The sequence below is a fragment of the Archocentrus centrarchus genome, chromosome 14 (genome assembly GCF_007364275.1).
Source record: "Archocentrus centrarchus isolate MPI-CPG fArcCen1 chromosome 14, fArcCen1, whole genome shotgun sequence".
NCBI classification, from domain to species: domain Eukaryota; kingdom Metazoa; phylum Chordata; class Actinopteri; order Cichliformes; family Cichlidae; genus Archocentrus; species Archocentrus centrarchus.
The window spans coordinates 11,027,650-11,039,930 of NC_044359.1; the positions used below are offsets into that span (position 1 = coordinate 11,027,650).

Consider the following 12,281-nt stretch of genomic DNA (forward strand, 5'->3'; position numbering starts at 1 on the left):
CATTATTGACAAATATAAACTTTTTGTCCACAAAGTTTGAGAACCCCAGAAAAACAAAACATCTCCATCTGGTTTTGGGTTGCATGTGTTAGGAGAACATCGCCTTATCCTCCATCCCCTAATAAACAAACACAGAAGGGACATTTTATCTTTGAACTTCTAAATGTGGAGAAGCCCAAAGATAAAAATGCATTTGTGGGCGTGTCCTCGAGACTTCGGGCCGGTCACGTCCTACTTTAACTTCTCATCTTTTCCAAGAACACATAAGGCCGAGAGGATGCAGACCCTCCCTAGTAACCAACAAAAAACAAAATCTATGTGCAGCTGGGGTTCTTTCCTCACCGTCTTCCTGTTTGTTAAGCACTGACAGCAAAAATCATGACAAAGATGATAAAACGAGTTTCCGACTTGGTAAAAAATATAGGTTGCAACCAATCGTGCACCAATTTTAAGACTTGGAGAAGCACTTTTTCCTCTCATCCCATAAGAGCCCACAGACATTTCTCTTTCGAGGAAAATTTATAAAGCATTTCAAAAATCTTTTAAACTACAAACATATTTAAGAACATTTCCTTGACATGCGAAACTGACACCGGTGTCACAGTGGGTTCTTATGGGACTTATACACAGTGTTTTATCAGTCTCAATGCCATTCACCACATTTTACAACCATTTTCAAGTCGGTAATTGAAGAAAAACATCCCGAAGTTGCTCATTTCTCTCCCCGCTTCTGAGAACAAAGATGTTCTTGAGTAACAGACGAGTTTCTGGTTTCTATTTATATAACAGGCCTGTGAATGTTCATAAAAGCTTTATGCGTAATTATACCATGTGTGCTCAACTTGAGAAACAATAAGGTTACAGCAAATGCCATCCACGGCACCTTATGGCACAATAAAAGACATGAAAGGACACGTCTGTTTTAGCAGTAATACATTTAAAAATTTTTAAAAAGGTGGATTTTATCTTAAAAGCATCTCTGAATGACAGTGCCCTACCAGCCCACCCAGAGGACAAAAATAAAATCCCTCAACCTTTAAAGCATCCTCAGGGGATTGTTCCTTCCTCTGTGACGGGGCGCTTATTTTGTTCTTTCACACTCGCGTGTTTGAATAGCAATGAAATAAAAGGTGTACAGTCTCTGGCCATAAATTGTAAAAGAAGTTCAACATAAAGAGGGGAAATGTTTACAGTATTTAGCATGTAAGGTGTGTGTGTGTGTGTATATATATATATATATATATATATATATATATATATATATATAATATTTTCCACTTTCTGTACAACAAAAAAAGAGAGTGGGTTTGTAGTGTGGGGTGTAGTAAGGTGGTAAAGTTGTCTTTATATGAAGTATGTCCTTCTCCATAAGACAGTCATCAGGGAAAGTGTTTCACTCCTAGGTTCATAGTCTAGGACAAACCCCAGAAAGACTCACAGATACATGAATCTGTGAGAGAAGCAGAGTTTTATCTCCCGTGTGCAATCGATCGTTTCCCTCCTGCAGGTGTCAGTGAAAGGTAGTGGGCGGGGATGCACAGATACAACAGGAAGGAAGAGGAAGAGGAGGGTGCCTGCTGTGTATGGTGCAGAGCTCAATACTGGGCTGGAAGTATGTAAACTAGAGTTTGACTGATATCGGTCACCGGTGCTTATTATGCCCTCAAACTGTCTGAAATTACATTTTGTTAATGTTAATTTAAACCATTTTCACACATTTTCTATTTATTGCCTCAGAATCTCTAAAATTGTTCAGGTTCGGCAGTTTCTATCAACATGCTCAGAATCAATACATCCACGTAGCTTCAATGCCCCGCTGAGCTGAGGGTGGCTTTCGCACCTGCAATCGGGTTCTTTTTGGTCCAATTTTCGCTTTTCCATAATCTGGTTTATACCATTTGTGCAGATGTACTACGAGGAAAAGTACAGAGCTCCAACAGTCCAGCAGAGTGAAACAGTTTTTTGCTGGACAAGTTTGAACCTTGTACGAAAAGTCAGAATCTTGTGTGAACAACTTTCAATTTGTGAAAACGTGTTTGTAACTCGTGCGAGCCGCTTTTAATCTTGTGCGAGGTGAAGAGAAGTGATGCTACCATGTACGGGCATGTTTTAATGTCAAGCAAACAACTTAATAAATTTCACACTGCTGGACTTTTGGGCTCTATGTAGTAAAAAGATACGGACTTGCAGATCACAGCTTTAGTAACTGTTAGCCTTTAGCATTAGCTAAGCTAATAATGAGCATTACTAATATTGTTATTGACTGGATCTGATATTATATGAACTGTGCCTTTTAAGAAAAAAAAAACTGTTGAATCAGCACAATAACCCTCAGATGTCACTCACACTCTTATTCTTCCATAATTCTACAGATCAGACACACAGACTGATTGGGAGATGACTGCGAGAGTTCATTGTGATCACATGTATTTAACAGTTGTTCAGCTTTTGGATTTGTGTTCAAATTAAATATCAGTTATTTTAAACTGGAAAACAACCTGCACCAGAGTAAGACTGTAGTATGGGGTAAACACCAACCAGAGTGAAAGATTTAGCACCCTAAAACAATGTCTTACATCTGTTCAACTATCATCATACAAAAAGTAAGTTAAATAACTCATTAATTGGAATAAATTATTGACTTGCTCGTTTCATGGTTGCCTAACAAAGGTTAAATACACCCCTTTCTTGTGAAACGATTAACCGATCTTCCAGTGTCTTTCTGGAATAAACCGATAAAGTGGAAGCCAGCAGTGATTTTTGACAACGGAGGCAAACCGATATCAGTCCAACCATAGTGTAAACTCTTAGCATGACTTAAGTTCATCAAAAAGACATTAGGCGAGATCACCCAACAGTCACACCCAACATGTCAGCGTGGGCAAGAAACACTGACCACTTCAGCGCAGAGTTTCATACACTCTGTGCTTGCAGAAATCTTCTTCTATCCCAGCATGGCGAAGCTGAAAGAGACGGGGTGTGCTGGAGGTGCCGGGAGTGCCTGCGGTTCTCAGCTCTCGTCATCTGGATTGTGCTGTTCCAACAATCGAACGTGGGTGAAAGGAAAGTGGCCTCGTTTGCCTTTGCATTCACCCTCCCACTGGCCGTTCACGTTGATCTTGGTCACTTTTACCGTGTCCCCCACCTGTTAAATGACAAAAAAAAAAAACGTTGGAAAGTCAGGAATGTTGGACAATCCTTATACGTCCTCTTTCCGTTCTATATAAACTGGCACATGGAAGTCAACCTTATCAATACAAGCGTGACATCTGACTTGTATCAAGCCTGCAGAAAGAAAAGCATTGATGTAAAATTGATTGACCCATCTTCATTTTACAGCTGCAGAGAAACTATACAGGCTGGATTACAGGATTGATACGTTTCCATGTTTACCAGCTTTCATCTGATAATCAGATCTGGCCATTTGATTCACTGGATTTACTCAAACTGATACTGTGTTCATGTTGTGTTTTTCCTCCCAGCTGTGAGTGACACATTTATCCCACAAAGGTCATTTTTAGTGAACACAGAAGCAATTCAAATTTTTCACGAGAGTCAAAGAAACAGGCCAACAGGACAGAATCAGCTATGATCCCATCTGTACAGCTGTGTATGTGATCATGGATATAGTTCAGTAGATTGGCTCCAGATAAAAGCAACATTTTACAAGCTGGAAGGAGACAAAACTGTATTTGCCTATGACTGTCAACTTAATATCAGCTGATATACTGGCAGAATTTTTTACTCCTTAGCATCAGCCCCAATAATCCAGTATCAGGCAGATACTGTTAAAAACTGAGTGTTTTTAACAGTCTATATCTGGGCACTGACAGCACAAATATTCTGCTGACCATTCTAACAGCAGCAGACATTTATAAACAGTGTAATGTCATCTTATCTGCTTTATGTCACACGCAGCAGTGGCTTCTGTCTTTCCTGAGGACACTCAAATAAATAATGGATTTTAAAAGGGGGGCCCTGCTGAAAGCAGTTCAACCACAGACTGGGCGACATGCTATCACCCCCCCAAATAAAGAATTTTGACTTTGACTTGACTTGAAAGCTCTCAAAGGAATTTGCTGACATAACCACCAAAGTAGGGCTGAAACGATTTCTCGAGTAACTCGAATAAGTCGATTAAAAAATTTTTTAAAAATCCTCGAAGCAAATTTGTTGCTTTAAACGCTTCGTTTAAACTCTGCAGCTCAGGTGTCTCAGTGTAAATGGAGCATTTCACCCGCATTAGCAGCATTTAACTTCTCCGTCGTCGTCTTTTTGTGGGTTTAATGGTGGTGGGTAAACCAACTTATAGCTGCATTACCGCCACCTACTGAACTGAAGTGTGGCTCAGGCGTTAGAAAAAAACCCTCAGATTTTAAAAAGTTCTCTGAGGCTGCGACGGATTAACATTGAGTGGATCATCCCTGACATGTTTTCCACGCCTCCACCGCTCTCTGCCGTGTTTGTGTGTTGTCCTCGCTGTGCTGAGAATTTCAGCTGTTAGCTCCCAAAATGGATCGCACCACAGTCTGCTAGCACGCATTAGCACTAGCAATTGTTCTGTACCGGAAGGACCCCACCCCCCAACAAAATATTTTTTATACTTTAATGCCTGATAAGTGATTAAAAATAAACCTGCATTAGAAACGAATTTAGGAGAATGCTTGCATAAAGCATTACCACATTATGCTCATGCAGACCCCAATTTTTCAACAAAAACACTTAATATAACAGCCGCAGGTAGCTGTTTTATGTGCAGTCTGTCTGCACAAGCGCAAAGGGGTGGAGCCACTATAGAGACGGTGAGCTCAGGTGGAGCGAAAGGAAAAGTTTTCCTAGCATCCAAAACACAAGCTTTTTTTCCTGTAATCAACACTAAACCTTTACCGAGAAACAGCTGAAGGTCCTTCATCAAACACCTGATCAGCATATGTTAAGTGAAGAAAAGAGAACTTTGGAGCTCCTCCATCCACCCTGTTTGTTTCACACAGAGAAAAACTGCAGTACTGAAGTTAAAATATGCAGATGAACTGTTAATACGAAAAAAGGATTTCTTATCAGATTACTCGATTCATCGATGGAATCATCAATAGAATACTCGAATACTAAAATAATCGATAGTTGCAGCCCTACACCAAAGTGACCAATTATTCTCCCAGTGTTCCTCTATTGGAGTGCCATACCATTACTGTTCAGTATTTTTTATGATAAAAATAATCAGTCGCAGCCAGTGTTGGATTTGCTACCCAAAAATGTATTTATTGCATATTACTCTTTACCTTTTAAACAATAACGTATTACATATTTAGTCCCTGCAGAAAGTAATTTGTTACACCCTGTGAACATGCTAGTTAACAGAATAACACTAAACCTTTCACAGCACTGTCAGAGTAATGAGGACACACAAAAGATTTTTCTTTTGGGTGGTGAGGGACATGAGCTCACCCTGTAAGGAATTTTAGGTTCAGACTAATGAGTGTTTTTCACCATAAAGCCTGACTCTCAAGGGTGATCGCTGGCAAACAGAGACCCAGGTGGCAATGAGCTCGCACACCTTGGGAGAACCTGCACGGCAAATCAAAGCCAACCACCAACGGCCGCACACCACCAAAAGCAGGCCGAGGGAGAATTCCTGAGTAATCCAAGATCAAAGGCAGCTGCTAATAACCCCTGTGAGTTTTACCTCCTCTGGATAGCACATCTTGTCAACCAAAGGCTCTTTTTGTCTATTATCTTGGTTGAGCTCAACTACATGAGTGAGTTTGAGCAAAAAATAAATAAAAACTAATGGTTTTATCTGTATTACTTAACAGCTGAAAACCAAAATTATAACTGAAATTGAAATCTGATCGATAGCCCTGCCTTAGATTCAATATAAAAGAACATGTTGATTCTGCATGTGCTTTGCAGACTTTTGACATGTTTGCTGAGGTGGATTGCTGTTTCTGGACTGAGCAGTTCACTCTTTACTGTCACATTCTGGCCCTTTGTGCAATAAATTAGAAGTAATCATCGCTCCTTTGTTGTATATTGCGCTCTCATTCATGCCTTTGCTCCTGCAAATAAAAAGATGCGCTGTAAAAAAGGTTCTATCCACTCATCATGCAGATAATTGAACTTGTGTAGTGAAAGTAACAATATCATGTTTAATTAGCTGTAATCTGATTATTGAATTTAGTAAAGCATTATATTTGAGTCACAGACTAATGTAATTGTATGGTAATGCACCCTAGGACTGTGCTGATTGGATGATGGCATCTGGGACTGATTATGGTCAAAGTGAGTGGTGATAGCTTACCAGTCAAGACAATTTTTTTTAATCTCATTTCCCCATTGATGCTATAGGTCTAAGGTAAATAGGTAAAGAGCTAGCAAGTGTTATGACATAACACCATTTTAGCAGTTTTTTTGGGGGGGGCACGTTTGGGCCACACACTGTGCATTATGGAGGGTGGATAACATCCTCTGCTACCCAGTGTGGAAGCCATCTGCAACAGGCAATCCAACATGGAAATGACAGGATGACTGGACTATGGAGCAAACCACCCCAACCCTGATGATTGAGAACCACTGCTCTAGTCTTTTCAGTTATACATCAGCAGAAAGTAATTTAACAGCGTTGTGCTTCCCTGGACCTCAGTGGTAATGAATGTACAATGCAACATTCACATTAACCCAATGAGCTGCAGTGTGTGCGTGAAGAGAGGCCACTGTAAAGGATCTATGTCTGTGTTTCTGTGAGGAGCCATCTCCACAGTGAATGTCCTCATGTGCGCTGTCAGTGTGCATTTGTAAAGACAGTGTGTGTGTGCTCATATGCATGAGTAAGCCATTACAACAATCAGGACAATCTACACTGCCTCGGCTCAGACCCGTTCAAAAAAAAAAAAAAAAAACAGAGGGAGAGGAAACTGAGGGGGGAAAGTGGTTCACAATAAACAAGAGGAAATAATCACCGATAAGATTAGTACCTCCAGAGCCAGCGCCGTCTTGTCGTAGGCGTTGGGCACCCTCTTCTGAATCGCTCGGGCATAGACCGGCCCGTTCTGTAGGTTGGGGAGCTGAGTGTTGACCACGGGCTGAGCGTACTGGCCCGGTTCTCCCAGAGCAGTGGCCTGAGGGGAACCTGTTCCATCTGTGCTGCCTGCTACCCCTCCAACAAGCCCTCCCTGTCCAGTCCCCACAACCGCGGGACCCAGACCAGCAGCCGTGGGTGAGGCGGGCCGGTACCTTTCCACATAGGGTACGGGGATCATCCCGACTCGGCCCTCCTGGTTAGTAGCGTTCCACCACTGCTCCTCTGGCTTCTCCAGCACACGCAAGATGTCCCCCCTGCGGAAGGGGAGATCCTCATAGTCGTTCCCAGGGAAGTCAAAAAGCGCCCGGACATACTCGCCTTCTTCGGTCTGTTGGGGGACCACGCCAGTGGGGGAGCTGATGATGCCCGAGTGCCTGGCTCTGTTTACAGGCTCTATGAGTGTTGTGGTGTCCAGGTAGTGGATCTTGTAGAATTCCAGCAGACCTGGCAGCCCATCAAACTCCTGATCCCCAATCCGAAACCGACAAGGTGCCAACCCTGGTGGAGGAAATGAGACTGTTAGCTCGCTGAAGGTAAATCATAACCGAAACAATTAAAAAAAACAAACATACAAATGCCTTCAGCTTCAACAGATCTGCCCACATACTTAATTTTTATACATACAGATTGATATATATAAATAATATGATTTTTATGTGGGAGAAATAAATATATAAATAGTAGAGGATCCAGGTCAACTTACCATGTCATAATTTTAAATAAACTAAAGTCCTTCCAGAAGCAGGTCTGACCACTTTCCAACTCCTCCAGGAGGAACAGTTATTTTGAACTTTAATTTAAAGGGTCAGCATCTACTGTGTGCACGTGTCAGTGCACAGACACGACTGGCTCTTTCACTGTTATCTTTGCAGTCCCTTAAAAATTTATATTCAGTATTCTTTGAGTATCATGTCTCATTTATGAGTTTTCTCATCCCGATTTGCACCAAATCTGAATGGGTTCTTCCTCCCCTTTGACCAAATTTCCTGACTTTTTAATAATCCCTTGCTGACTCAAAGGAATGATACCCAATTCATTTTAAATCCAGGTCATTTAAGAACAAGTTCCAAACTGTCCAAACTCTTGCGTACTGCTCAACTATGACTTTTTTTTTTTTTAAACACATCTTCTCTGTTATCACATTGTGCTCAGACAATGTGATAACAGGCCTGAAAAACAGATAAAAAGTGCCAAAACTTGCAGTTCCCCTAATGGCAGACGGGTATCCCAGTATCAATGTTCGAATGAAATCAAAAGTGGCAACAGCAGAGAAGAAGGTGAGAACTGAGTTGTGTAAACTTCAAATATCTGCTCAGTCTATCAAGATACGGCCTATTTTACAAATAAGCTGTATCTTTGGTGTTTGGTTTATTTCAGTGTTTTATTTGTTCTGGAGCAAAACGGTTTGGCTGAGATTAACATTAAACTCCATAAAGGTATTTTTTTATTTAACTTCAGTGTCTCACTGGATCACTGTCAGCATGTTTTGAACAGCATCTTTCACTCATCTTTATTCCCTCACACAGAAATGTGTTACACTTGTTTTAAAAGCTTATTTTTGATCAAAACTGGTATTAAAAATACTTTAATTCAGGGAGTGAATTGAGAGCCTTTTTGCCTGGAGCAGAAATATCTGGACAGGTCTGTTGATGCTGTCCATAAAGATCCTGATATGAGGGCATCTCCAGAAAAGATCAAATTATGCTTTTAATATTTATTCAGCTGTATTTTATACACCAAGTGTCTGTTGTAAGTTATGCGAGTCTACTAGAATACAATAAAATCATTTTACCATCTGAGCTGTTTGTTTTTCATTCAGTAGGTCATGTACACATGTCTAATATTTCTACTGAAAGAGATTAAATGTATGCTTCAGGCATGCAGTGACTGTTGCTTAACTGTATGAAGCTTATCAGACACAATGAAACAGATCATATAAATGTCTTGATGCTGGAAGACAACTAGTAACGGTGCAGAGCTGCATGAATGTCCCACCAGTTTGTTGCCAGTTGCATAGATAACTCATAACTCATACAGCCTATTATTTGCAATTGTCAAAGCCATGGGATCTTCAATCAGATTCTAGATAATCGGGTGTAAGAGTACTTTAGTGCTCAGGCCTCCTGAAAAGTGGGCGTCACCCACTCAACACAGAAGGGGTTCATCTGAAAATGAGGCATAACATTTTCTTTTCCTATCCCCCTAACCTAACACCATTAGCATGTAATGTCATCAGATTTGGAGGCGGTGATTTCCAAAGTTGTGCTGATTTCATGCTGTTCTTATCTGGAGCTACTCTTCATTAGTCTGTTAGTTCTCCATCCTCTGGATTGAACATGGTCACTTCCAGCTCCAGAGTACCAACAAGGCAGTGACCAAATTACAAGTCCAGAAACAAACGGGTGACATCCTGGTGGACCATCTTTTCTATGCAGTCTATGGGTCACAAACCTGAGCACACTTACATTTGGGGAATAATGAACTTGACTCTGCACCAATAAAGGCAAACAGTATTTATCCATACTTCTCACTAACTTACAAATTTCCACAGTGGCCTAATACAACTAGAGAAACGCAAAAAAAAAAAAAAAAAAAAAGGGAAGAGCAGCAGAACAAGTTTCTGCAGGATGTTGATTCGGGAATGACTCAACTGTGAGTTTGTGTCACTTTGAGTGTCTGCCCTGATTCAAACAGCACCACAGCTTTGTAAAGTTTGTAATTTCAAAAGAAATGTGACTGCTGGCCTGTGAATCATTTTGCGTAGTTTCTTTTACCGTCTATGATGCCATCCCTGATTTACTACAGGGAAACGGAGACGCAGAAGCTCAGAAAGGCGACGATTGCGCAACAGCCTCGAGCACAGTGGCAGACCTGTAAGCATGGGTGTGTGTTTGTGCGTGTGTGCAACAGGGCCTGATCACAGACATTCCTGAAGTGCCAATCTGACCAGTCATCCCCCAGTTGTGACAGCAGAACTCCCCCCGTTCATTCAATCCCTGCAGCAGCAGAAGCAGCCCAAACCAGCTCACCTCACCTCTCTACCTGCTGCTAAACAGGAAACACTGCCTCAAACCCTCAGCAGAGGAAAATGTATTGCTGTTAACCAGAACAGTGGCTGAATGACTAGAAAGTGACTGCTTGTTGAAGATGATGGCTTATTAGGAGGACTTATACTCTCCTTTAAATAAAAGTATTGACCTTTATTTCACAGTAACTGGCTTTCGTTAGCCAGTTCAACCTTTGTTGAACTGAGTAAAAATATATGCTGAATTTATAATGGGAGCTTCAACATAACAGAAACGTTATGTACCTGTGGGTACTGTACATGTATATTTGTGGATTTAGGGAGAGAGTGTCATATTGCGCAATTCCTGAAGGGACTTCAGTGGTCAATGTGAAAAGTGAAGATTTTATTTAAAAAAACAAGTGAGAAGTTTATTACATACATGCCGAATATAGAATGAAGCTTTAAAAACTCATAAGGTGTGCTTGATTGGATAAATAAGAGCACATTTGTGGATTTAGCGAGATCTTGTTGAATTGGACGATTCCTGAGGTTTGTCTGGCGTGGCTTTGAGGAAACAGGAGATAGTTAAGTGTGTACGCCCCATGTGTAAAGTTTTATTGTTGTTGTTTTTTACAGAGTGAAGATTTTATTATTATATGAATGCAGACTTTAAAACTGAGCTTCAAAAACACTAAAAAAAAAGAAAAAGTGTACCTCTCTTTGGTAAAGAAAGGGTATGCTTGTAGAGTTACTCCGATCTTGTTAAATTGGACAATTCCTAAAGGGAGTCTGGCGTGGCTTGATGAGAGTGGGCTAAATCCTAGCAAAGCAGGTTTAAAATGAAAGCCCTCCTTATATTAGAGACAAGTCCAACGTTACCTGAGCCAGACGGCAGACTGTTACTGATGCTGCTGATGATATAATGGGACACCCTGGAGTTCTCCGACACGGACAGCACGTAGTCTCCAGGGCTGGTTATCGAGTCCCTCACGAGGAAAACACCATGTCTCTGTCCCTGTAAAAGGGAAACCGCCTCCTGGCGGCTCAGTCTCCCCCAGTACCAGCTAGCACGGTCTTCGGCATCAAAATTACCGGCCATGGCTGTGAAATCCGTCCAAGGCTTGAGGCCTTTTCCCCTTCGCCTCTCCCTATCCGCAACTCATACAAAACTTTGGTTGACTAACACTCCCGCTGGAAAAACGTTACAACGGGACGATTTTAGTAACGTCTAACCGTAACGTCAAAGGGTTTATCTCGGCGGAACGAATCCTGCACCACAAATCCAAATGATCTACTTCTTGATATTTAAAATAACTAAAAAAATCATAACTAACGTGCAACAAGAAACTCCAGGGCTGAAATGGCGGATCTAGGGAAAAGTTGACCTCATCTACCGGAAGGGATGCCCGGTCAATGGGAAGCGGTGCGTTCACGCCCCTTAAAAACATTGGAAATCTGCCAAACAATCTTTCTACTTCTTTTAGATTACAGCAACATTTAATACTGCTGCCTTCTGCTTATTTATTTGTCTGTTTCTTCTTTTATTGATTGCGTCCTCAGTCTCTTAGCTTACAAATTTTCCAAATATTCGTTCCTTAGAAATGTAAGCACTCAGATTGAAGCCGTAAAAGCACCACTGAAGTTCCAAAACGTTAATATTGTGAAAATCGTAAAATACAGTTTTTAATGCCCCTTTATTCTTATAACAAATAAAATTAACCACAAATAATTTTAAACAAAAATTGTAATCCCTGTCTTGAACTGGCTAAAATCAACTACTCACACATGGAAAAAAAAAAAAGCTCAGTCATTAGCCTTTTGCTCCATATTTGCTCTACCGGTAGATGGCAATGTAGTCTGGCCCAGTCCCCGATGATGTCCTACTACGTAGTAAAATTGTCTCCCGGTTCTGTTCCGCTGAATACAGTGCATGGATTAACTATGATTAAACACTTTTTTTTTTTTTGGAAAGCGGAGTTCAGTTTTACTAACCACACCCAGCTCTGACTAATGCCAGACCTGCTGAATCAATAAATCACTTAAAAAGAACTCGTCTGACAAAGTGAAGCAAGCTAAAAGATCTTAAAAAGCAACATGTCACGCTGCAATCTAAAGAATCAACTGAGAAATTATGTCTTTGACATCTGTTAGTCTGGAAAGTGTTACAATGCCGTTTCTAAAGCAAACCACGGTGAG

At 41.0% G+C, this 12,281-nt stretch overlaps 1 protein-coding gene across 1 annotated transcript; it reads right to left on the reverse strand.

The window, feature by feature from the left end:
* Nucleotides 1-1,282: 1,282 nt before the first annotated feature.
* On the reverse strand, nt 1,283-11,480 carry LOC115792051 (adapter molecule crk-like). The gene is made up of 3 exons (XM_030746412.1): nt 10,965-11,480; nt 6,972-7,576; nt 1,283-3,145 (listed from the first exon to the last, which is right to left on the reverse strand). Exons 1-3 carry the CDS (start codon nt 11,182-11,184, stop codon nt 3,011-3,013), a joined length of 960 nt encoding a protein of 319 aa, XP_030602272.1. The 5' UTR covers nt 11,185-11,480; the 3' UTR covers nt 1,283-3,010.
* Between the last annotated feature and the right edge of the window lie 801 nt (nt 11,481-12,281).